The following is a 27,006-nucleotide window of genomic DNA, read 5'->3' on the forward strand; positions in this document are numbered from 1 at the left end:
CTGGTGGCTAGCACTTCCAAAAACGATGAGATATGTGTTTGTGACAATGAACGATCATTACAAACACATGCTAACGTGCACACAGTTATTGTCCGGATTGTGTATGTGTGTATTTAAAGTGCATAGGACATGACGTCACATTATGGGCCTGATCCAAGTTCCTGTAGTTTACGAAGATTTCTAAACATGCTTAGAGCCAGCTTAGCAAGGGGAAATTATGTAATTAAGACAAACTTGATGTTTAGATGGTAGTATGAAGATATTATCCCCAAAAACTTCAATTTTCAACATTTAACATTTGTAGTGATTATAAAGATGGACTTTGCAGTCCATCTTTGTAGCCCTTTTGCAGTGCACCTTGGCAGAAACAAATTCATGTGGGATCAAAATCAAAAGAGAACATTAAAGTAGTCAAGTCAATATCTTCTTTTACATTCTCACTTTAAAAATCTGAAAAAAAGATTTCAATCAAGTTTGAATCAATGTGACTCCTACCACATCTTGTTATCTAGGAATAAGATATTCTTTATTCTATTATATTATTACATATTTCTTTATTAGTAGTGTTTAAGATAACAATCTGCATCTGGACACGAATGTTTTAATGAGGAAACCCTAAAAATAGGCCATTTGGTTGCACTGAGACACATTTAGCAATGCAAAATCAAGTCACTTTGGAGAAAAATATGCCAAATGAATTCATGCAAATAGAATTTGGGTTATAGGTGTGTTGCTCAGACACAAATTAGACCTAAATTGAGAATCATCACTAAAACTGCTAATTTGTCCATAACTACACTTGATCTGTGACAAGCCTATGAGCTTATATTTTGCCCTTAGGGGTTTAACGAGCACAACTCCAATTTGCATTGTATGCGTCATGGTCCATACATACAGTACATTATACTCTATACACACAAATCAATCACACATCAAGTAAATGAAATCTTTTAAAACTGTACATTCTAAATTAAAATTGAAATATGAACGCATGTATATCTGTAACACTTCACCACTGTAATAATAAGAGATATTCGTCTTCCTGCCAAATGCTTACCACACCTCATTACGAGCATTAAACAGACAGGTCTGATGAGAAAAGTTAATCAGCGTCATGACGCTTACGTCATTTAATGTCACAAAGGAAATCCTCCTAAGTAAAATCAGTGCGGACTTTCACAGAAAGCAATCTAGAAAAAAGGGGAAATATATTTCAATATATTAGACTTTACTGAAATACAGATTGAAAAAAATATTATGAAAGGACATATTTGAATTCTTCTTGCATGTTTAATATTGAAAATTGTGTCAGTGATGCAACTACAGTAACAGTGATGAAAATATAGTGCCTGGACTCTTGCCCATGAGGAACAGACATGCAAAATATGCTATCCTATAACATAAAAATAAGTCCTATAACATAAATGGGTGTTATGACGGTTATGCATGAGTTACGTAAGAGGAAATAATAAATGCAGGAAACAGAAGTGACGTGCACAAGTTGTGTGTCTGCATTAGGAGAAAGAGTGACAAACGGTTGAGGAAACCAGTTTTGGAGAAAAAAAAACTCCACTGTTACATTTAAAAGCTTTGACAAGCAGGGATATGGAATGAATGTGTACAATCATGACAAAACAAAGTGGATGAATTTCCTTCCTTGTATCTGTGCTTTGACTGCTAACCACTGTTTTCTTTATTTGCATTAAAAAAGATGCTTGGCTCACATATTTTAAATTCTGATTTTCATTTTCATGCTGACAACAAGAAAGGGTCACAGGGTCCAGTTGAGTGGCAGGTCTGTAAGATGCAAGTTAGTTAAACAATTACTTGTATATGTTCATTCTGTGGTTCTATAAAGAGAATGGTGGGTGGGAAAAAAAATCAAAGGACATGAATACATAAAGGACCCTAGAGGACCTTAGGGAACAAAAAGTTGTCCTAGAGCTAACCTCCATATAACCTGTCATGGAGTCTGTACTTTTTACTGGCACCCTGTGTTTATTTAGATACTTAAGTTCACGTTCCTTTTCAAAAGCACATAAAACTTATAACCAGAATTTATGGTTCAAATGTATGTAATTATAGATTAAGGCATTATAGATTATCAGACTCTTTCTTATTTCTTTACATATAGAAGTGTTAATATTAATTCATATTAATGAAAAGAGACCTAATGTCTATACATGGTGATTTCATTTAAAAAACTCCACTGTTACATTTAAGAGGTTTGACAAGCTGGAATATGGAATGAATGTGTGCAGTCATGACAAAATAAAGCGGAAGCATTTCCTTTGCTAACAAGTGTTGATTGTTAACCACTGTTTTCTTTATTTGCATTCAAAAGATGCTTGGCACACATATTTCATATTCTCATTTTCATTTTCATGCTGACAACATGAAAGAGTCACAGGGTCCTGTTGAAATGGCAGGTCTGTAAGACGTAAATTGGGATTTCAGTACAGGTTCAAAGACCCTTCAATTTAAAACTATTAAGAGGCCTTATAAAATGGGTCAAAATCTATTTTTAATTATTTAAAAAAATTTTTTTTAAATTGGTCTGAAAAAAGTGCATGTGGGCTCCTATACGCTGAGCTCAGGCATCACTTCCAGCAGATCCGCCACAATGTGGTGAGCCATTTCACTGTCCTTTCTAACACGCCTTATAAAATGTGTCAAAATAATTAAAAAAAAACATTACAAAAGAAAATAAGTAAAAAGTTAGTTGGAAAAAAGTATGCAAATTCTTCACTTCCAGAAAAGCAGCCATGGTGAACAGTAGTATTACTGTATATATATTTAACAAGCATTTAACAATCAAAAATCCATCTTAATTAGTAACTGTGCATCATGCGGTATGTTTCTTTCCTCATATTTATGTTTCGTCATACTTAACGGTGACTTTACATTTTACATGCAGCAGAAAATCTGAATATATTTTTTACCCCAATTTGGATGAACAAACAAACAAACAAATTAATTAATTGTTTTGATTAATTTAAAAAATGTATATATACTCTATATATGTCCGTGTATACACACACACACACACACACACACACATAACTGTGCATCAAGCATTATGTTTCTTTTCTCATATGTATGTTTCCTTATACTTAACGGTGATTTTACATTTTACATGCAGCAGGAAATCTTAATCAAATTTTTTTTAATCACCATTTGGATAAACAAACAAACAAATTAATATATAAATTAATGTATCGATAATTTTACACACACAGACACACACACACACACACACACACACACATATATATATATATATATATATATATATATATATATATATATATATATACACACACACACATACATATGTGTGTGTGTGTGGGGGTACATATATATATATATATATATATATATATATATATATATATATATATATATATATATATATATATAAATAATGTACTATTAGATATATTATAAATAAAAGTTAATAGTAAGCAAAAAAACTGTCAAATATCAAATCAATTACAAATATTTAAAAAATGTACTACATTGTATTCAGCACATCAATAGGCTGGTGCTGGGATTGCCATCCACTTCCTTTTACAGTAAGTAGAGGTGAATTAAAGCTGTGGAACACCTGATGAATTTCCCCTTCCATCCTAATATAAAAGCACTCAGGGCCAGCATGGAGACTCACACAGACACATCCATTCTAAGGAGAAACACTCATCAGACACCTCAAGGTAAGAATAAATCATTCAGTTCATTTATAACTTTTGCATGTTGATACTAATAATGCACATTTGTATTTTGTTTGTCTATGGTATATTAGTGAGAATAATACTTCTATTTACACTGAAATAGCACTATTTCTGGTCACACATGCTGTAGGGGACATTATTTAAACAGCAACATGAGCACAAAATTAATACCAGTACTATTTTCCAGGTCAGACTATCAAATCTAAAGATGAAAACTTCCCTGATGTGCATCCTTGCCATTTGTGCTTTGCTGGCCGGGATCTGGGGCTCAGCCAGGGGACGCAGGCTCCATCTGGGTTCCTGTACGCTGACGGTTCACACTCACGAGCTCAGGCATCACTTCCAGCAGATCCGCCACAATATGGTAAGCCATTTCACTGTCCTAAGACGCGTTTTACAAAGAGCAACATGGGCTGACTTGTAATCTTGACTGTGTAATGAACAAGATGCAAATGCGGAAGTTCTGGCGGGTAATCTAGAAAAAAGAGCGCACCTACAGAATAATTAAGTCGGCGAGTCATTAGTGGCAAACCAGGGCATGATATTCATGCTTCTGAAGCAAGAATGTTGCATAACCCACATAGCTCAAGTAATTACAGCAGTTCTAAACATGTTACCATCTGATTAAGATTAATTCAATATGAACAGGTATCTCAAAGGATCAAAATATGTACCCATGTAACCTCAAGTCCAATTATGTAACCTAATTATGCACCTATAGATAGATAGATAGATAGATAGATAGATAGATAGATAGAGGGTTTATTTACATAGTTTGTACCTTCGAGATACCTGTGCAATACCTTTTTATCTGACAGTATAGCTTATAGCTTAGGCTTGAAGCTTCGATGTTGATTTGAGCAGCCATATGTCTATCGTAATTCACTTAACACAATCTGTTGATATGATCCACAGGTCACACAAGACAACCACAAGGGTGTGCGCTTGCTGAGGGGGGACATGATGAAGAGCTTGCAGGTGAGACAGATTATCAAACTTACCAACATTTTACCACAACTGAGCAGTTGCTCAAGTGCATTTGTCACACTTGTTTTCTGTCAATTCTGGGATTAAAACAAAACCTTCCAATCATTAGAACACAACCAACTGTTAATCTGTAATCTTCCTTATATAGTCATCCTATTTGAGTGGCAGAATGGAGCTGAGAAACTGACTTGATCTCTTTTCCAGGCTACAGATAGCTGCTGCTTTCTTAGGCAACTCCTGCGCTTCTATATCGAGAAGGTCTTCAGCGGCTACACGAGCAGCCAGTTGCTCCACCAGAGAACCACCAGCGTTCTGGCCAACTCTTTTCTCAGCATGACCAAGGACTTGCGAGCATGTGTATGTAGTCACTTAATGATTCATTTTATTTAAATAGCACAAACAGACCACCTTACTATACGTATCATTACGTTTTATTTCACAGCCATGGTGAATTCTCGATTCTGATAATAAAATACTTCTCTATAACAGCAGCTCTGAGAGTAGTACCAGCTATAATTCATCTACTCACAAGTCTATATTAATCCGCTTGTTCAAATACGTTATGGTTTCTATAGCAACAACCTACACAGGGACCATGTAAATAAGTTTCTGATGTGGTGAAGTTTTCTGTGAGATGTTTATTTAGGATGTTTTGGAAGAAGTCTCCAGTGTTAGCGCTTTGGATAATGTCAATACATCAGATGTGATACAGTTGATGATTTCCATTTGTCCTGTTACGCTGTTATGTCACTGCTTGCTATTAACAATCCCTTACTTTCTAATAGCACGCTCAGATGCTCTGCCAGTGCAGCCAGGAAGCCAACCTGAAATTTGATGCCATTCAAGAAACCTATGACAAGGTAAACAACCCTGTCACTATAAATTAATACCTCTGAATCTCTGAATACTGGGGGTAGATCAGTGTCCTGTTTTTTGACTTACTTAGTACACCTTAATGAATGCTCTTAGAATGAATGCTTCCTTATGGGTCCTATTGATTGTTAAAGGTACTTAATGTCCAAGGGAAATTGTTAGGTTTCTTAAGAGATATCATCCTAAATACCTTAGCAGTACCAGGCGATGTTTTCTCACACTTCTCGTGTTTTTACACAGCTGGAGGTGGGCCCTGCGTCGGTAAAGGCCATAGGAGAGCTGGACTCTCTCCTGGAGTGGCTTGAGAGCTTCCACAGCAAAGACCACAAGCTCCAGCCTCACGATGATGACTCAAAATAGGATCCCCATGGCGTCCACTTCATTATTCAGTGCTGATTCATTTATAAGAGCTACATGAAACTTTAATTTAATCTCATAATTATCATATTTGTAGGATTTATAGGATTTTCATTTTTGGTGAAAAGCATGTCATAGTGTGATTATCAGACTGGAATTAACTCGGTAGCGTTTTTGTTACTGACAGTACAGACCGCATATCTGCAACTTGTTTAACGTTAACAGTAGACCGCTGTAAAGGCGTCTCCTGAGGCTGTATAAGCTATGTCTTAATAGTGTACATGTTAAATATTTAATGGTTGCTTTATGCTGTTGTTGTGACAGCGTTATTTCTGACTACAATAATGCCTGTGGCCTTTTAATTTATGTTTATCTGCACTCATGACTCGAAAGAGTTGTGCTGGAATGTAGACCTTTGGGGTCAGTTTGTTTGAATCATGTTTAAATTCAACTGTAACTTAAAAGAAAATAAATGTTTATCAACCTCAGTCCTTGTGTGTGGTGTTTCCTAGTGTACGTGTACGCTTACTGCACCAAATATAATTACTTTAAATCTAGAGATCCTGCTTCAAGAGCCCTTTCTAGGAGCGAGAGAAAGAAAAAGACACACAGCCAGAGGGACCAACTGAGATATAGACTCTATGAGACTCTACTGGCCTCTGGTGGCTAAAGATGGCAGGAGCCGTACTAAAGGTCAAAAAAGGGCTAATTGCATTTAAATACATTTAGAAGGGTTATTTAAAACTGAAAACACCAGTAAAATGTTACCAAGGAAATAAATAATGATACACTCATTGCCCACTTTATTAGGAGCACCTGTACACTTGGTCATTCATGCAATCATCCAATCGGCCAATCAGGTGGCAGCAGCACAATGCATAAACTCATGCAGATACAAATCAAGAATTTTGAGTAATGTTCACATCAAATATCAGTCGTCAGGTTCAGATCGAACATCCGTGACTTTAATGGTGGCATGTTTGTTGGGGCCAGATGGGCTGGTTTGAGTATTTTAGAAACTGCTGATCTCCTGGGATTTTCACGCACGACATTCTCTAGAGTTTCCACAGAATGGTGCAAAAAGCAAAAGTCCATCGAGCAGCAGTTCTGCAGGCGGAAATGCCTTGTTGGGCCACCTTTAGCCAGACTGATTTGAGCCAGAAGGATATGGTAACTCAAATAACCACTCTTTACAGTCATGCTGAGCAGAAATACATCTCAGAACACAAGACATGGTGAATCTTGAGGTAGATAAGCTACAGCAGCAGAAGACCACATCAGGTTCCACTTCTGTCAGCCAAAAACAGTAATCTGAGCTATAGGCAGCACAGGTTCACTTAAATTGGACGGTTGACGATTGGGGAAAAAAAAATGGTGTTTTTCCAATCCTCAACTACAGTTTTGGTGAGCCTACACTCAGTTCTGCCCACAGTTCTGCTTTCCGGCTTTTTTTATTTTTCGCACCACTCGATGCAAAACCTAGACACTACATTTTCACACCATTCTGTTCAAAGTGCTGAAATCCACAGAGCACAGCAGTTTCTAAAATAGTCAAATCAGCCCTTCTGGTACCAACCACTATGCGACAGTTGAAGTCACTGAGATCGCATGTTTGATGTTAATATTAACCGAAGCTCTTCACCTGTATCTGCATGAATTTATGCATTGCGCTGCTGCCACATGATTGGCTGATTGGATAATTGCATAAATGAGCAGAGCTGCAGGTGTTCCTATTAATGTGGTAGGTATGTATAAACTTGAACTAAAACTCTTCACTGTCACTGAATAGCTGATAATATGCAAACAATACCAGTAACCTGCAATTAATTTACCAGAATAAATGACATGTTTAGATGGTGATGTTCACAGCACAATGTATTACACAGTACAGCTTTGAAAGCTTTGAAATCTTTGATGACATGGTCAGTAAATCTCACAGCAGTCTTTGAATGGTGTATGCTCATTGCCTTGGGTATGATGTGCACTAATAAATGGCACTGATCCTATTTTGCTGAAGGTGTGAAAACCCTGAGTGAAATGTTTTTTTTTTTCTTTCAAAACCATTTCCTGAAGTGAAAGTACTGAATGTTCTTTGAAAGGCATGAACAACTACATCATCAGTTCATTAATAAAACACAGATCAGGCCTCTCCATGAATCCTATACTCAAATCCTAAATCATAATGGGGCATGCTATTATAGGAAAATAATCAACAACAGAGTAATGTGAAGAACACAGTTTGCTAGAATGTCTTTGTATGCTTTAACATTGAGATTTCCCTTAACTTTAACTAAGAGCTATAAACCTGTTCCAGCATGACAGAGCCCCTGTGCACAAAGTGAGGTCCAGGAAGACACGGTTTGCCAAGGTTGGTGAGGAAGAACTCGAGTGGCCTGCATAGAGCCCTGATGAACAGGAACGCCAACTGTGTGTCACGCCTTCTCGTCCTACACCGGTGCCTGAGCTCTTATGACTGAATGGGCACAAATCCCCAAGAGACATGCTCCAAAATCTAGTGGAAAGCCTTAGCAGAAGTGTGGAGGCTATTATAGCTGCAAAGAGGGGCCAACTCCATATTAATGCCCATTTGGCTTTGGAATGGGATATTCAGGAAGTATATAGGGGTGTGATTATCAGGTATCCACATACTATTGGCCATATAGTGTACTTTCGGTTTAGAGTATGCCACTTCTCTCTGTCTCTTTCTTGCTTTTGAATGTTTGATGTTTGTTTTATTCTTTTAATGGTTTTGGTCATTGGTCAAATTTGCCTGCTCAGAAAACCCCATCCTAAAGGCATGCATGTGCATAAGCAGGGAGGGTAAAGGCTAGCACAAGCTTCCTCAAAGACATAAAGCCAGCCACCAAATCTTTTCTAGTGGCTATCTACCCTCTTTCACATACATCAGTTCACAGACACCAATGATTTCCTAGTTTTTCTTTGATTAACAAGTGCGAGAGTAATGCCACCCTTCCTACCCAGGATTCAAATTCGAAATCATCTCCTGATGATAGGGCGAATGCTTTTCTGTTGGAGTCATTTGTACTTTTATTTTACTTTCTTACTCTCAGGTAAACATGACCAGGACATAACCACTGAAAGTTTTTTTTTAAAAAGTGTTGCTAAGGAACTTGTTTAAGGTCTAACGATCACAATATCCTTCAAATATTACAATGAATGAATTAATACAATCCAACACTGCATTTTATATCTATGTTCAGTCGCCCCAGAGTTTTTCAACTTTAACAGGTTTCATAAGAACTGCCAAAGTGAAAGTAGAGTCCTGATTAATAGACAGTATGTGAAACAGAGTTTGAGTCATTGCTTAAAAAAAAAAAAAAAGGCTTAAAAGTCATTCTTTCACACTTATTCCGATGAAGTAGGCAAAAAATAATCATAAGTGATAAAAGCAGCAAAGAAAAAAATGAGATGAACCTTGCTGGCCTTGCAAAGATTTTATGATTCACCCTATCAACTTTGTAACTTTGCATTTGGCAAATGGAAATTTGACGTGTTGTCATGGAGTGGACTACATTTAAAATTGTGTGTGGTTAACACAATCATCGTCGGAATCAAACTGAAAGATAAGTTTTGTTTGGGGCTAAAATGTGTTCGATGCTAATACTATTCCAACATTATGTTGTTTTTTTATAGCAATAATCGTTTTTTTTTTTTTTATAGTTCTGTAATTTTATATAACTGCACGTAGACCAAAATAACAAATGTAATTTTGGTGATGAGAATAAAGAGCAAAGAGTAGCCAAATAAAAAAATAATGAGCTTAAGTCCAATATCTTATTGGATTAAGTCCAATAAGTCTGATATCTCTGAAGCAAGAGCTATTGGTCAAAAAAAAAAATTCTTTCATGAGTTCATAACTAAAGGAAATGGGGAAAAAACATAGATTTACATTTTTCATGGCACCTATCATAGTATTTATCCAACTTCCTCCAAAAAATTGTTGACTGGAAGTGGAAGGACAAATGTAGTAACGGCTACTGTACTATTCAACTAAATTGTACAGTAGGGTCACTCTACTTGAGTGTATTAGAGTGCATTAAACCCAAGTGTCCATCTCCATGTTGCCACATATAACATGACTCTTTAGTGGCCTCGTTCTCTCGGAGTTCCCCACCTCCTTGTTTTGAAACATGCAACATATCAGTCAGAGGCTAAAGGGAGTCCAGCAAGAGGGTTGAGAGATCCTTCAAACCACACTGAATTGTTCTCCTGTTCAACAGTGGCAGCTGATGCAACTGGGTTTTACATTTAAAACTATAAAAACGGGGTTTGCCTGATGTCAATCCCACAGAAATAGGACGGGGCAAGCTTTTATTGGCCACTGCAGTTTTAAACCCATGAATTCTGTACACTCTAGAATGGCACAAAATATGCTTTTGAGGCTCACCGCATCATGACAACAATCATGCTAGCAAACCGCCGTGCACCAGCTTCCACAGACAGGAAACCAAGATTCATGCAAAAACATCACAGAAACATATATGCATGGTTTCCATACTGCAAAACCTATGTTATTTTTTCCTTTTTTTTCTTTCTTTTTCTGGCCGTGTCATGTGCTTCTGCGCCGTTTTGTATGCAAGCTGACACATCCGTTAGTGAATGCTCCCATCTGCGTCACTGCCGAAGCAGGTTTAACACTCGCCAAGTGTTCGTGAAGAAACAGAGAGAGAAAAAGACTTGTGAAACTAAAAGATACCACAGAGAACGATGTGGTATCTGTTACTGTTTGACAAGATTATTTCCTTTAAAGAGGGGCCATGGAGCCTTAGCTGAACCAATAATTACTTAATAATCTGTGGAAATACCTGGGAGTTCCTCTTTGCATCATTGTGCTTGTAATTTCATTCACTCATTTGGCAAACAGTTAAACCAAAGTGAACTGCTCCATAGTCCAAGAAAGGCTGGTGCTCCTGGGATTCTGACCTTCTGGTCACTAGCAAATGCTTTTGCTTAAGTGGCCATCAGTTAAATTTCAGCACCTCAACAACAATTGCCGGGTAAATTAAGTTAGCTAATAAAACAAATAACTAGCTATTTATAGTTGGTTAGTTAGAGTCTGGCTAATAGGAAGATAGTTATGACTAATAGTTCAAGACTGATGGCTGGCAAATGAGTGCGTATGAAGGAGTGAGTGCATAGTGTAATGTGACTGATGACTCTTCCAGGGTGCATTCCCTGCCCTGCTGTGCCCTGCCCTGCTGTGACAGACTCCAGATACACCATGACCCTGATCAGGATAAAGTAGTTGCTGAAGATGAATAAATGAATAAATGATGGATGGATGGATGGATGGCAGAAGTTACTAAAATCAAGACATATCAATATCAATCAATATACTGTATATACAGGGTGTCCCAAAAGTCTCCATACATATGGGGCTACATATGCCAGCACCATGTCGGTTGTGCCTTTGTCAGTGGATGTTCGTGGACGTCCACTTCTCGGTTGGTCCGCAACACTTCCAATCTTTTTGAATTTGTTAATAAGTTTGGCAAAAGTGTCATGTCTGATATGTTTGCCATGTTTCCTGTTAAAGTGTATCGCAAACTTGCAACAATTTGCTTCCCGATCCAGCCATGAGAATAATTTCAGTATGTTCTTCTTTTGTCAAATGCATTCTTAAAGGCTATCTGAACAAAAAATATATAATATCAACTAAGTATGAAAAATTTTGGAAGTCATTTTGCTAAAATGTGTTAACTTCCCCTATGTATGCACACTTTTGGTACATGCCATGTTACCTGTAATGTAGAAGCTATTGTTCCAAATAAGGACCTCTTTTACATTATTTTTGCTATAGATCACTAACTTGCTGTGCTATAATATTCTCAATTTCATATGTCAGTACTGTGCATGAATCAGCCTTTGCTTGAACAATTACATAGCAGTCATTGTGTGTCTTTAACTTTTCACACTTTCCCATCACAGCTTAACAGACGTTTCTTACATTTCTGATTATGATGCACCTGACTCAAAGCTGAACTTATGACGGTCTTCAAAATAACCTGAAATGTTATATTACAACATGTTAAATGGCCAATTCTGGCAATCACTGCTTGGTTATTCTAAAAGATCTGAGAAAAGCTGACACAAAAGGATGTGACTTTCCAATATTACAAAGCTAAACATGGGATGCTGAGTTGATCAGCAGCTGAAAGGAACAAGCTGGGTACATCTGATCTAAACTGGTCATCTCAGCCGAAACTCACTGTTGCTTAACAGAAACTAGGCTCCCCTCAACTGGAAATTTGAGACTTCTCTCAACGACCTGAGCCAGTAACAATCAATAAATTTATGCAAAACCTGTGGTGCGTGAGAAAAAATGAAAGTGCAAAAAGCAATTTGAGAGACAAGCTGAGTGTGATTACAGATAATTAAATCAGAGATAATTAGACGGGTTGCCATAAACGTATTAAATCATCAATTTTATTCTTACAATGAAATTCCCTGAAATGGAATTGGCTTCTGAGAAGCTACTGGCTACTGTCACCTGTTTTAGGAAGACAGGGATGAATTATATATATTTTTAATAATATGCATTTTTTTTAAAAAAAGTAATATGTAATCAAATAGCTACCATAAATTTTAACACATGAATAAATCTATACCTGCTACAAATCATGAACTAATATTTACATTGCACTGTACCTTGGAGAGGAAGTGACAGGCATTTCCTTATGCCAGCAGCATATTTTACAGACTGGCAAAAAGCACTTTTCTTAAACACAACATTTAATGGCATTCACGGATACCTCAAAGGACATTTGGCATTAAAAACACACACACACACACACACACAAGATAAACCTCCATTATTTTGGCAATACTGACTGCTCACATTGTGATCTTGATTTTTGTTGTAAAGGAAAATCAGTGGCATCACAAATCAAAGGCACAAATTTGAGCTCTTAGGATTCAGGGGACACTGCATCCACCATCAACTAACATCTTTAGGTAAAAAATGGATTTCCAGGTTTAATTTAGTAGAATTCTAGTAGAAATACAGATAGTAGTAGATACAAATAGTAGAAAATACAGATTTCCACTGTGAAAATGTGAAAACACTTTTTCATTTGCCGAGCAAAAAAAAAGATAACACCAGTTGACGCATATGTGAATTTGCTGATGCGGTTTGTAAGAATTTCATTATGCTTCGACACTTAAGATTCTTATCAATGTGGAGACTTGGAGCTAATAAATGGTGTAGATCCTATTAATACACATCCCTGTGACACATCAAAAAAAAAAAAGTATAAAGCCACAATGTTCGTCACAACAAAATTTTGTCACATCATAAATTCTATGATGACTGACTAGGTGTTAAAAAGGAATATCTCTGTCACCATCCTGCTGCCCCTAATACCATCTATCACATCAAGCAAGTTCATTTTCATATCGCAACCACCTTGCAGCATTCTTTCAAGTCTCAGGTTTGATCAGGAGTGCAAAAAGTCTGACTCATAAGTTATTACTCCAGGTAATCTAATGAATGATTAGATTCTTGTAAAGTGCTTTGTGGTGTTTGCACTTGAGAAGCAAAACCTGGTCAGAACAAAATATCTGAAGTTGAATTTATCAGTGATAGGAATGAAAGAATGACTGATTCCAATGCCACATCCTCCAAAGACCAATACTTAAGAGACTGACAAAGGTATATGTGGTATTCATAGTTTTACAAAGAGCAGAATGTGTATTAACAGTTGCCGTATTAGATGAATCATGGTTACTGTCTGTGTGTTATTTTTGTGCATGTTCTCCCATTGTGGGCTCCCTCCAGTTTCCTCCCACCTCGCACCTGAACTGGTGTTCCATCTAGGATGTATTCCTCACTCTGGATCCACCGCAACTCCTGACCAGGATAAAACTGGTTACTGAAGGCAAATGAATGAATGAATGAATGAATGAATCAATCAATCAATCAATCAATCAACAAATCAGTGAAGGAAGGAAGGAAAGAATGTCATCCCATTATCTCAGTTTTGGTCATGATAAAGATGTTATCCAGGCATAGTGTGGGTGCTGAAAGAAAAACGCCATCCAGTTAAGAGTCCAGCTTCACTCCAGAGATATTAGTGCTAGGACCTGGATTAAAATCCCAGATGTTCCTGTGGCCTGGTTTTCAAAGTTGCAGGAACAAGCATCATGGGTGTGTAAACTTTTGCCCCACCAAATGGCACACCAATATGAGAGAGAGCTAAATGATGACAAAGGGCTGTAACTAATAATAAGAGTGAATTGGGAAAAAACACCAAAATTTAAAGCATCAAAATAATGGACACTCAACAACTTCGAAAAATGGTTCCTCAAAGGTTCTTTGGCTGGTTAATGGTTCTAGCCTTCTACTTATTATCAGGTAACCTTCTGTTGTAAAGTGATACATGGAGTCATTAAGGTTTCCCCCTAGAGAGATAAACCAAAGAGCCAGAAAAAAAAATGCATCAGGAAGCATGGGTTTTAAATTCTCAAACATACACACGTGAGCTCTCCTATACTCAGTAGTGGCTTACAGTAATCAAAACCAAAGCCTTCAAGGTAAAGACGATTGCTCACCTCAGCACATTTGAGACAGCGGGAAGAAGTGTTTACATCATGGGTTGGGTTCACCACATCATTCAGCTTACATCTCACAGGAACAGCTAGATTTAGGGGTTAACCTGAACACTGCCTGATTTATCATTAAGATCATGGAACTGCAAGTCATTCACACTCATTCTGTTTATACCTAGTTATACAACTCCACCCTAAACCTCTTTTCTGTAAACTGTCTGCATTTAAGAGAAACAATCAAATTGTGCAGATGTGTGAAATAAACAAATGTGTAAAATGCACACCTATGAGAAATTTGCAGAATGCTGTTACATGTGATAATAATTCAAAATCTTATAATAGAACTACTTATGAATTTGCTTAGCCATCATCCCATAACACCATACAAGCTACATTTACTGTTAATTGAATACACCCTAGTTTCTATCCAAATCCAAGCAGTGTATTAGATAACCGGATGCTTTTAAATGCATAAAGGTGTGGTTAATTATAAAATATGAGATCACTCATTTAAAGGCTGTATCCATAATCTAGGAATTATTCAACATAAATGGTATATTATGACTGAGGTTTAAATGCCTCCTAATTATTTGCACCAGGATTATCACCTGATCACCTCATTCACCAGCTTATTCATTATAAAAAAAATGAATAACCTGCTACATACTCTGAATAGTTGCCCATTCTGTCATTAGGACTAATAAATATAATGTAACACCAGCAATTAGGCTGGACAAAACTTTCTTTTTTAAAATAATAACTTAAAATAGCGGCTACGAAATAAAGGAATATCTAAATATAGAGTAAAATTACATAACATCTGGAAAAGTCACTGTAGGTTTATAAAGAACAAGATGAGTTTGCAATTCATTAATGAAAATATTTCCAATGATGCAATACAAAAAATATCAATGTGCCTCATCAATGAATGATGACATGAGCTAAAAAAAGGATAAGTAATCAATTTTCCAGTAAATGCTCACACCTCCAAAAGGGAAGGATTTTTTGGGTTCTTATAAAAAAGGCACCTCTGAGCTTTTCTGCACTTCTCCTCCCCCCGAGGATTGAGCGGCACGCTTACGAAAGGGTTAACACTGGTGTGACGAGATCTTCGAGAATGCTCCTGTATAGGTTCCTCCTGTTTGCTTTGCTGACGGCTTTGCTGCTTCAGGCTGCTCAGTGCAAGAGGACGATCTGCAAAGACAGCTGCTGCTCCTTCGTTGAGAAATTTCCAGTCAGATTGAAAGCACTTCGTTCTTCATACGCCAAGATCCGAGACTACTACGTGAGTAGCTTTCAGTTGCTTTCTTTCACAGGGGCATGCAAGCCGAATGACTCTTATAATAATAATGTAAATTAGGATGAGAGGGAAAGAAGTAAGAACCTTACCTTACCTTACCTTACTTAGTGTCTGTTAGTGTCTGTGACTGAGAGCTCAGTGATTCAGCTTTCATCTTAAGAGGATTTCAATCAGGTGACTCCAGATTATGACACATGTCATTTTTGAATGGAAATCTGAAGTTTCTTCTGCTGTCTGTTTAGGAATCCAAGGATGAGCTGGACACCTCACTATTCAACAGAACAGTTCTTGAACACTTCAAAGTGAGTAGCAGGCATCTGTGCACATACTCAGCACTACTGCTCTTACACTATTACTAAGGCTGATTAATAAAATGATTTTTTTTATCCATGCATAAAAATACAAGCATCATATCGAAACTCAGGCGCGCAGCAAGTGCAGAAAAAACGTGCTACTTGAACTCGTTAAGCTTTTAATCCCCAATATGTGGAAAAACAGACACATGAAAAGAGAAAGCTGAAAACAGGAACCTCACTAACAGGTTTTGTTTCACGTGCAGAGCCCTTACGGATGCAGTGTCATGAACGACATTCTGCATTTCTACTTGGAGACCGTGTTGCCTAGTGCCATCACAGGACACATAACCAAAGACCACTTCAGAACTCCCATCGACACCATCGGAAACTTATTCCAAGAGCTCAAGAGGGAGCTGATCCAGTGTGTGAGTATCTCCACTCTTCGATTTGTTTACCTTTTGCTCGAATCGGCTCGCGTGAAAGGGTCATGCGCACGCACAGCTGCGCGCGTGCGCGTAAAACAAAACAAAAAAAAAACAAAAAGGGGAAAAAAAAAAAAGAATTGCGTTCAGCTGAGCACGTCTTCCGACGTCGGCAGCTGTACATTACAAAATACGTTTTTTCCCCTGTAAAAACACCATGTCTAATGATTCAGTGGGTTTAATCTAAAGATTTCAGCAGTTAGTCACTAGCACGGTTCCTCGACAGCCACTTGCTTTGTCAACAACAGTAACTAATACATGTGTCAAAACTAAGAACTGTTTTACAACATTGGGAAAGCTGGGCTAAATGTCAAACTGGCTTATACACGACTACATTCAGTGTAGAAGTCATAGCCATTTATAGAAATCCTCATTCAGCCGCCTTGCACTTTACTAAAAACAGAGCTGTTTTTGTTGGTTTGTTTGTTTGTTGGCCTTGCGCATGCGCTGTAAGGACTTTCACTTGCAGTTTATTCATTAAGCTACCACACTCCTACAGTACACAAGTGACTGTGGTATAATGTAAAAAGGCTGTTATTTACCATAAAATGACTAATTAAAATGACTTATTTACCATAAAATGACTATCAAAATTCATAATTTCTCAAAATCCTATAATACTTTTACTATTGAGACTTTGGTGTAATGTTAATTTACTCTATCTTTCTAAATTCACAATTAAAGCTACTAAGGATCATTAATAATTGACCTATCAAAATTCATCATTAAGCTACCTACACTCCTATAGTACATTACTGGCTTTGGTGTAATGACAACTTACCTAATAATTGGTAATTAATCTATTGGAATTCTTTAGTAATCTATTAAGACTCATAGCTAATAATTAAGCTATCAAAATTCATAGTTAACCATCAACATATTAAGGTACTAAATCCTATATTTCCTTATTATTGTGACTTGGTGCAATGTCAAAGGCTGCTACTTAGAAAATGATTCATAATTAAGCTATTAGAAGCTGTACATTAGTATTTTGACTTTGGTTGTTACTTAGATATAAACGAATAAAGAGCCCATGATATCCAGTTAACACAGATGTTCTTGCTTGCAGAGGAGTTACTTCACATGCCGGAAACCTTTCGAAATCTCCAGCGTCAAGAACTCATACAGTCAAGTAAGTGTACATACTAAGTGATACATCATGGTGCATGAAATGTGCATGATCATCACAGATATGCGTGTGAAAAGGAGGTGATTGCTTAATGTGTGCTTTGTGTTTAGATGGGAGGGAAAGGCCTTTACAAAGCCATGGGAGAGCTGGACATGTTGTTCAACTACATTGAAGATTATGTGGCATCACAGGGACGTAGACGCTGAATGAATGGATAAGGACACACTTGATAAGCCAACGGGACCCCTATTTGAATAGTGTGGAAACAAGACTGGAACATAATATTTACACTGGATGTATAAATGTCTAAATGCACAAATATTTATTTATTACTACTTTAAAAACTCTGTTTCTGCTGTGCTACCACACTAAATGATTTGCCTTTTTTGTACTTGGCTGTTTTTTGTACAGCCCTAGAATAGTTCCCGATGTGTTTATCTTCCTAGAAGAATTAAGCTCATACTGTTTAAGTCATATTGACCACAGCTTTTCTGTAATGTAGTTGCTTTTTGCAATGAAGTGTAATAACTGTTAAAAATGTCGACAATTTTTTATATTTATTAACAGTGTAATTGCTACTTCAGAGCTTTTAATTTATTGTTTTGTATGTTGTATTAAATGCTGGTACTTTGGTTAACTGAAGTATTAACTGTTTGCTGTATCATATTTCAAATTTACTAATTAAAGTATAAAAAATAAATACAGACAAAGTCTATATTGTCTTATTGTTAACTATGTTTGTACTTCAGTGAGACTAAAGTAATTTATCACGTCTGGGGTAAAAAGACCAGACTAAATACTAAACTAGCTTTTCATACAGGAAACAAAACGCAGATATTGTATAAAATAAAAACGTACATCTTTATCATGGATCTGGGGGTGTGACAGTAGTGTGTTAAAACTGTGAAGAATGAATCTAACCTCAGGAGTGACCTAAATAGGTCGATTTCCAGCAACGACATTGTCACCTCTTTACAGTAAATTCACACAGCATGCTTCACCTCGCACACAGTATCAGAGAGCAAAACATGAACTGCCATGCAACTCGCGGTTGTCAGCAAGACCGAAAAAGAGGTTTCGGTTATGACCGTGCTGAGTAAAGCTAAGCGTTGTTGAATAATGATGTGCTTATAGCAGGGGAAATCGAAAGCCCTCAGCATAAAACTGTTATTTGCACAAACTAAACCACACTAACAGTGAAACAACTGTGCGCACTCCTTCAGGCTACACAAATCTTTGGATTGTCTAAGAGCCATCATATGTGTGTGGGGGTCTTAACTAGAACTGAGATGGATGATTCTTCACAATCCCTTTTGAGGACGAAAGCAAAGGCACTGCGAGGGATTGCGTCAGCACATTGCTAGTTTCCTCTATGGCAAACTTCCAAGACAAGGTAGATGTACAGTGGCTTGCATGAGTATACCACTTGGGAGAAGCTGCTCAGAAGAAGAAGCACAGTGATGGTAGCATCATGTTGTAGGGATACTTTTAATCAACAGGGACTGAGTAACTGGTCAGGGTCAAGGGCAAGACAGATGGAGCCAAATGCAGGGCAATCCTAGAAGCAAAAATGTTCCAGATGGAATAAGTTACTGATGGTGTTGATGGGCATTGTGAAGCATACATGTTCCAACAGGACAATGACCCTAAACATACTGCCAAAGCTATACTAGAGTGGTTACTCCAATTTGAAAAATACTTGACAATTGCTGTTTATCAATGGCATCCATGCAGTCTGACAGAGCTTGAGCAATTTTGCCTAGAAGAATGTGCAAAAACATTAGGAATCAGCTGATAAGAGACATCTTTCAGCTGTAATTGCAGCCAAAGGTGTTACTGAGCCCTTTATTGTACCTAAATCCACCCATCTTTGGCTACACACAATTTGTCAGACCCCCTCTATTAGATTAGATTCAACTTGATTGTCATTGTACAGAGACAATGAAATGCAGTTTTCCACATATCCTAGCTTGCTAGGAAGCTGGGGTCAGCCATGATACGATGCCCCTGGAGCAGATGTGGTTAAGTGCCTTGCTCAAGTACCCAACAGCAGCAGCTTGACAGTGCTGGGGCTTGAACCCCCAACCTTCTGATCAGTAACCCAGAGCCTTAACCATTCAGCCACCACTACCCATTCCACGACAGTCCACTTATTAGTGGAAAGGGACCACCGTAGGACCACCACAGGCCCACCACAGGACCACATTTAACCATAAATCTTTCTCCTGGTGAACTATTTCCCACACAGCAGTGTGGCAGCATCTCAGTAGGTGCAGTGCTGCATCAGGTACAGCACAAGCAGTGTTAAAACCTGGAGACATTTTTTCCATGAACAGTAGAAATTAAGTTCTCTGGTCCTTCATCATCTTCAGTTTCTCAAAACAGCACAGACACAAACAGCCAATCTCTGTATCCTTGTGTAGGTGTTACAGTAGAAACTAATTGGCCTAGAGTAACGTATCTGCAGTTCACACTGAAACTGAAAAACGGCACTTTCATGGAAAATGATAAGTCGTCAAACAAAAACTGCAAACAAAGTTCTTAGAATCTCAGAAGGTAGTCTTTCTGAGTATACGGATATTGAATACTGAATAAAGAATCAAATTTACAGCTTAACCTCTGACTATTAAAAAGTGCTGACACTGGAGACTCCTTCCAAAAACATCTCCTAACACTTCCCCATATCAAAGATTACACTTTTTTTTTAATCCCATGTCAAGCGTATGTCTTACAAGTCCCGGGGTAACCTGTTACTATAGAAATGATAATTAATTAATAATGCATTAATAATAAACATTGCAGGCGGAAATCATCAACACCTACTACGCAATCAGAATCGAGCATTAAACAACGCTGTGGGGAAAAGAAATATTAAACATGCCATGAATTGCGCTGGATCAACTGTTGCATCAGCAAAAGATGCAAAAGGCATGAGTACACAATTTTAGACATTTTGCTTTAATACACTGAGCAAATCCCAGGCAATCAGACCACTCCAACACACACAATATGCACAGGTCAGAAGAGTGATCTAGGATAGCAATGTAGGTGCAAGTTTCCATTTCACAGGTTCTCTATCCTCACTTCCTTTGAAACCCAGTGGTTGGTACTGACGTACAAGTGCCTGGCTCTGTTTACCAACAATGAAAGTACTTTTGTCCTATTATGGAAAGAAACCAGTTGCAGAGGTTGTTTGTTTCCAGTCAAGCCATCAAAATGAAACATGACAAACACTCAGTGACATCATTTAAATTTGGCCATCCGCAATGCTACTGATTATCACACACAAATGTTTTGTTATACATCAAATCTATTAGTATCTATTCTGTAAAGCATGTTTTATATGTATATGTATGTGTGTGTGTGTGTATATATATATATATATATATATATATATATATATAAATAATTCAAAAATAATGAAACTAAATGTTTCTACATTAAAAAAATACTATAAAGAGCAGTAAACAGTAACAAATGAAACAAAGTCAATATTTGGTGTGACGATCCTTCGCTTTAAAAAAAAAAATAGTAATCTCAGGTACAATGTGTGCAGTTTTATAAGGAAATGAGCTCTAAGTTTTACTGAGCATCTTGCAAAACCAGCCACAGTTCTTCTGGAGACTTTGACTGTCACACTTATTTTTGCAGCAAAACCCAGCAGCCTTCATTATGTTTTTTTTGTCTGAAAAGTGTCTCTTATGTAATATGCTGCATTCTTTACTGACAAACAAACATTTTTCTGTAACGTTTAATTTTGTGCCGGAAAACTAATGTTTGGAAATCTAAAATGTTTTTGTACTGAATCAATAATGTAGAAGTCATAAAATAAAAATCTATAACAAAGTTTGTATAAAAAAAAAAAAAAAAAAAAAAAAAAAAAAATAGGGTGCCTAAGACTTTAGCACAGTACTCTCTCTCTCTCTCTCTCTCTCTCTCTCTCTCTCTCTCTCTCTCTCTCTCTCTCTCTCTCTCTCTCTCTCTCTCTCTCTCTCTCTCTCTCTCTCTCTCTCTCTCTCTCTCTCTCTCTCTCTCTCTATATATATATATATATATATATATATATATATATATATATATATATATATATTATAAACACTATAGGCCAGTATAACTATAATGGTAATTTCATTTCCTCATTATAGAATAACGACAGTCTATGAAAAAAAAATCCAGCACTCTTACATTTGCATGATCAAGTACATGCTAAATTTTCACATATAGGTGCTACAAGCAAGTTCAGGCAGTGGAAATTTCGGGCAGCCTTTTAACACTTGATCAGCATGTACAGTAAGTCACTGGAGCTAATGAGCTTACCATCATAAATACTTTAAATAGTTAAAGATAGTAAAATGTCAGCACGGGAATCCCTGTAACAAATTATTCAGCAAAATCTGGTGCATTTGTATAAGACACGAGATGCCCTTTATCAGCTAAAGTGCAGATGTGTGGCCAAATCTAAAGATGGTGTTGGTGATGAGGAACCCCTCACAGGAAAGAGCCGCCTTGGTTGAGAAATGGTGGGAGTCTTTGCGGCTTTAGTACAGATATCATTTAAAAAAAAAACAAAAACAAACAAGAACAAAAAAAAACACGTTTGCATCATTTATATCTTCAAAAAAAAAAAAAAAAAGAAAGAAAGCAGGAAAGTTAGGAAGTTTAAGTGAAACCGGAGACACAATCTTCTTTTTTTTTTTTTTAATTCTTTTTTTAAGGCAATATCACAGCTCAGGCTAGCCCTTATAAGCTAAAGAGCTCACAGGCTTAAGCTCATTTTACAACAGACGCAAACAAGAAGTGCAGCTCTGCTTCCATTACGCTTCCTAATCAGGGAGGCATTTTACACAGATGCGTGCAACTAGCATGCCAAGCCTAATTTTTATCCTGCTTTATATTTCTAGGTGTACTTTCTAGGTAATATAGATACACGATACAGTATTCATGCTATGTTCAACAGTGTATGCTCAAAATCTAAACTGAACAAAACTGTTTCAGTCCGTAGTCCTACAATAGCAGAGCACTGGTGTCAGTTAAACTTTATAAAGCTCTAACTGCTACAGAGCATATAAAAATGTTACTGTATTAACTTTATGTGATTGTATACAGTGGTAATGCATCACATCTGGTATAATATGAGCTTTCACAGTGCGCTGTGTGCAAACTGTGTAATGAAAAAAAATTAACGAGCAGCCCTTTTCCTCTTTGATAAAGAAATCTCTAAAATGAGTGTTCTGCAGAAGTCAAGTGATGAAATAACATTGCTTTGTCTATTGTTTTTGGGGGAGTTATATTTCAAGTCAGAGTTACCAAGAAATAGTGGTCTGTATTACAAGATGGATGTCTTCCTGAAAATTCACACAGAGTTGCTTTCAGATGTATTTACTTCCTCTGTTTCAGAACAAAAGCATGACGCACCTTGACACACTGCCAATATTTCAGGATGAGTTGCAAAAATGCCAAACCCATAAAACCTCACCTCAGCAAAGTGTAACCTAAAGCTACCTCGGGTTACCCTCGTCTTTGCCCGACAACCAAGATACATAATAACTATATTTATATGTAGTTATTAATTGAAATACTTACTGCTATAAAAAAAAATTAAATGAATAGGATAATATACATTCCAAGCTTTGAAACATGACAAAGAGAGGTTTGTTTTCATGTATTTTAATCCAAAGTTGAAGCAGACCAAGACTGGAGTACAGCAGCTGAACACTGAAAATACATTTTTGGTTCTGTGCTGAAAAAGTTAGCCTGGGATTCATAAATCTCTACATCATTTTTGTCAGATTTTTACCAAAGGAAAAAAAAAACTGCTGAGAAAATAAAAAGAGTGTGAGAATGGCTTACAAATGAATAGCAAGGATATGCAAAAAATAATAATAATAATAATAACAACATGTCTTCCAATTTCCACACTGGAGGGGAAACAGGAGCACAGAAATCCTTTGAATTAGCTAGAGTTAGCAGTCCATTGCTTCCACTCAGTACTTTCAATACATTAACCTGTCTCCATATGTTTATATATAAAATTTGGATTAAAAAAATGAACAAAAAGGATAAATCGCCATCCTGCCCATCAGTGCTACAGAAAACAGCAATGCCAGTTCGCTGGGATGATTTCCTGTACATATAAAGATACTTTTTACCACCACACTACTTGAGATGCTGCACTGGGTGGTTTAAACCTGATCCCTACAACAAAAGGGCACATAAAAGAAAGAAAAAAAAAATACCAGTATAACACTTGGTGACTGAAGTCAGAGGATATGGATCTCTGATTATTATACAAATGTTTTCACATAGCAAGTTCATTCTTATGTGGCTTAGCATGGACAAAAAAAAAAAAAAACGAATGCACAGCCACTGGAAAGAACAAAACTTTTCATCCATCAGTGTCCATTCACAACAAGACATTCCCTTGATATACTGATCAATTCCTAAAAGGGTTGTGCATTTTACTGATGAGGGCCAAGACAGTGTAAAACTAACAGTATAACCTTAGATAATTTTCAACATAAACACTGACCAGAGTATAAAAAAGCTGGTGGATAATATGCATAGCATTGACGAGGCAAACTGCAGAACACCCAAACAGGGTGCTTAAAGCATAAAAATGAGCGTGAATTGGGTAAAAGACGTATAAAACGTGCTGGAGAGGTGTCTCCTTGTGTAAACGGAGTCTTTTTAATTAGAAGTCAAAAGACGTCCCACTGTCAAACCAGCAGAATAACCTCAGCAACACAGGCCACTAAAAACGAAATGTGAAGCTCTGAAGAAATCCGAACCCTTTGAATGACTGGACCTCTAGAGGCAGTGTGAGCGAGGCGTTCCAAGAGCTTCACAGTCAGGAAGAGAGTTCGTCTACATTCGACAAGTCATTTCAAGAACAAGTTTGCTCTGTTTGCACGTCAGTGATGATAGCATTACCCTTTTTTCAGATTAGCCTTTTAAACACATAAAAGTGCAGGGGTGTTTCTGAGAAGGGAGTGGAGGGAGTGGGGGATTGGGGGTGGACGCACTTTGTGAGAAAGCTTGCATAAGGCATGAGTTCCTCTGGTAGTTCTATAACAAGCACCTGAGAAATGCACATGCAAACTGAACAACCCATCAAAATAGAGTGAAACCTGGTTTTCACATCCAAAACAAATTAATAGGAAATTAAATATCAGTGACAAGTGTGCGTGTGATAAATGTACCAATGGCTTTGATTTGAGGGGGTGGAAAGGGAAACAGAAAAAGCTGCAGTCTTCTGTAGTCTCTCCACCAATAAACCAAAACACCAAGTGAGAAAACACTAATTGTAAATATGATCGAGCAACTACAGAGATCAGCTCTTTTGGGAATACATAACCCTTTGGCTTTCCAAATTTCTGAATGCCTTTTCATGACACAGAGTGGTTAAAGAGTTACAAAGACTGAGTAATAAAAAGAATTCTTTAGAAAACAGAAAAAAAAAACATCAGTAAAAGAGATAAGATCAGAATCTGTTTTAATTTCCATTCCCTCTAACGTTGCCATTTTTTAATGAATTATTGCTTCCTTATTATAACCTTTAGAACCAACAGATATATGGATGCATTTGAGACCAACACTGTCCTCAGCTGTTGGGTGTCTGATTTTCAGCAGCCATGTTCGCTTTCTTTCTCCTCTTCATCAGCAGTGGATTGGAGGAGTCCTCAATGGTCTTGATTTTGATCTGCTCGTAGTCCACTCTCATGGTGGCCAAGGCACTAGTCATTTCCTCCTGTGGTGAATGGCACAAGGGGGCAAAACTGTTCATTTAAGTGCTCTCATCATTCTCAAAACCAAAATGAAAACAATACAATAAATCTATGATAATATGTAAACCCTAAGCCTTTTCACACAACTAAGCTCAAAGCCCTTCAGTACACCAGGGCTAATTTAAATACCTCTGAAGCCATTCCCTCAAGCACCACAACTGTTCTGTACTGGCTGTATAAGGCAAATAAATAAATAAATAAATAAATAAAAATCACCTTGACTTCCTCCCAGACATCTTTCTCTTCTTTTAGTACACGGCTGGTGTGCAAGGGGGTCTGTGGCACTTCCATCGACTGCTACATGACCACAGGCACATATCCACTCAAGTTAATTCATTTAGTTCAACCATTATACAGCACAAATTTGCAAGTTTGCACACAAATGTCCTTACATTGATCCAGGGATGGTACATAAACTCTGATATGGTCATCCTCATTGAGGGCTCTGTCTTTAGCAACCTCTTGATGAGTTGTTTGGCTTAAATTAAAAAAAAATTACAAAATTTATTATAAAATATTTATAAAAAATAATAATAATAAAAAAAAATATCGCAAGAAATTAATTTCGACAAAATAAAGGGTAAGAATATCCAAACAGAAAAGCATCATGATTTTTAACAGCAAACATTTGAGAATAACATGAGAAAGTGTACCTTCTTCTGAGACTTCGGACCATTCAGGATTGGGAAACTCATACTGTCCCATGCGGATCCTCCTCTTCATCCCAGGTGATATGGCCAGACCATGATTGGAATAGAAAGGTGGGTAGCCACAGAGCCTGAGAAATTCAATGGTGCAAAAACATTAAAATGGACAACATAGAACATTCATGGGTCCTCAAATCAAGATCCAACTGAAAATCACATTAAATGTTTGAAAGACAGGGTATGGAGCAGATTCACTTACAGAATATACATGATGACACCCAAAGACCACATATCACAGGATTTGTCATATTTTTCTGGACCAAGAACTTCAGGGGCTATAACATGAAAACATAGCAGTTACATTTATACATGAGAGGATACAAAAGACCACACACAAACTAGAATGGAAAGAATGGGGGGGACACACTGTACTTTAATGTGGGATCTTGGAGATCATGACCCTTACCAACATAATAGGGAGTGTAACATGGGGTGGCCAGCGAATTCAGTGTGGTCGTCTCTTTTGCAAATCCAAAGTCTGTGAGTTTGAGGACGGCGTTGGGTCGTTTTGAGGTATACAAGAGGTTTTCTGGCTGAAAAACCAAGGAAAGAAATATAAACGGATCTCCAACCAAACTGATAAGGAAAGACCAGCCGACTGTTCAGCTGAACTGCTGGTTAGAAGGATTAAAGCTCATACCTTGACGTCTCTGTGTGCTATATTGATAGAGTGCAGAAACAGGATGGCTTCTCCAATACTCTTCATGATATCTGAAGCTTCTGTAATGAATTAAGTGAAAAATATCAGTAACCATGTTACAGGGCTAGCAGTAGAGGCAGATTTATTATTTA

General features: G+C 37.2%; 3 protein-coding genes across 4 annotated transcripts in view; 2 read left to right on the forward strand and 1 right to left on the reverse strand.

Annotated features, from left to right (window-relative positions):
- Positions 1–3,532: 3,532 nt before the first annotated feature.
- Positions 3,533–9,879, forward strand: il19l (interleukin 19 like). Its single transcript, XM_053227237.1, has 5 exons — positions 3,533–4,095; positions 4,647–4,709; positions 4,923–5,075; positions 5,504–5,578; positions 5,832–9,879. Exons 1-5 carry the CDS (start codon positions 3,940–3,942, stop codon positions 5,949–5,951), a joined length of 567 nt encoding a protein of 188 aa, XP_053083212.1. The 5' UTR covers positions 3,533–3,939; the 3' UTR covers positions 5,952–9,879.
- A 5,677-nt stretch (positions 9,880–15,556) lies between these two features.
- On the forward strand, positions 15,557–18,378 carry il10 (interleukin 10). The gene is made up of 5 exons (XM_026935649.3): positions 15,557–15,801; positions 16,059–16,118; positions 16,376–16,537; positions 17,664–17,726; positions 17,834–18,378. Exons 1-5 carry the CDS (start codon positions 15,634–15,636, stop codon positions 17,927–17,929), a joined length of 549 nt encoding a protein of 182 aa, XP_026791450.2. The 5' UTR covers positions 15,557–15,633; the 3' UTR covers positions 17,930–18,378.
- Positions 18,379–23,374: 4,996 nt separating this feature from the next.
- mapkapk2a (MAPK activated protein kinase 2a) overlaps positions 23,375–27,006 on the reverse strand; it is a 38,044-nt gene continuing 34,412 nt past the window's right edge. For both annotated transcript variants that reach the window (XM_026935645.3, XM_053227232.1), the window contains 7 exons: positions 26,855–26,934; positions 26,621–26,747; positions 26,414–26,489; positions 26,161–26,285; positions 25,900–25,985; positions 25,724–25,804; positions 23,375–25,470 (listed from right to left, as the gene is read on the reverse strand). In XM_026935645.3, the coding sequence (XP_026791446.1) occupies positions 25,324–25,470; positions 25,724–25,804; positions 25,900–25,985; positions 26,161–26,285; positions 26,414–26,489; positions 26,621–26,747; positions 26,855–26,934 (722 nt within the window). In that variant the 3' untranslated portion in view covers positions 23,375–25,323. The remainder of the gene's footprint in view (positions 25,471–25,723; positions 25,805–25,899; positions 25,986–26,160; positions 26,286–26,413; positions 26,490–26,620; positions 26,748–26,854; positions 26,935–27,006) is intronic.

Source organism: Pangasianodon hypophthalmus, chromosome 20, assembly GCF_027358585.1.
Source record: "Pangasianodon hypophthalmus isolate fPanHyp1 chromosome 20, fPanHyp1.pri, whole genome shotgun sequence".
NCBI lineage: Eukaryota > Metazoa > Chordata > Actinopteri > Siluriformes > Pangasiidae > Pangasianodon > Pangasianodon hypophthalmus.

What these genes read in the sequence shown, in the direction of transcription:
- il19l (XM_053227237.1), top strand. Translation starts at nt 3,940, where the DNA reads ATGAAAACTTCCCTGATGTGCATCCTTGCCATTTGTGCTTTGCTGGCC. An exon ending in ACATGATGAAGAGCTTGCAG is followed by an intron (nt 4,710 to 4,922) that starts GTGAGACAGATT and finishes TCTCTTTTCCAG; the next exon opens with GCTACAGATAGCTGCTGCTT. An exon ending in TTCAAGAAACCTATGACAAG is followed by an intron (nt 5,579 to 5,831) that starts GTAAACAACCCT and finishes GTTTTTACACAG; the next exon opens with CTGGAGGTGGGCCCTGCGTC.
- il10 (XM_026935649.3), top strand. Translation starts at nt 15,634, where the DNA reads ATGCTCCTGTATAGGTTCCTCCTGTTTGCTTTGCTGACGGCTTTGCTG. An exon ending in CAGTTCTTGAACACTTCAAA is followed by an intron (nt 16,119 to 16,375) that starts GTGAGTAGCAGG and finishes TTTCACGTGCAG; the next exon opens with AGCCCTTACGGATGCAGTGT. An exon ending in TCAAGAACTCATACAGTCAA is followed by an intron (nt 17,727 to 17,833) that starts GTAAGTGTACAT and finishes CTTTGTGTTTAG; the next exon opens with ATGGGAGGGAAAGGCCTTTA.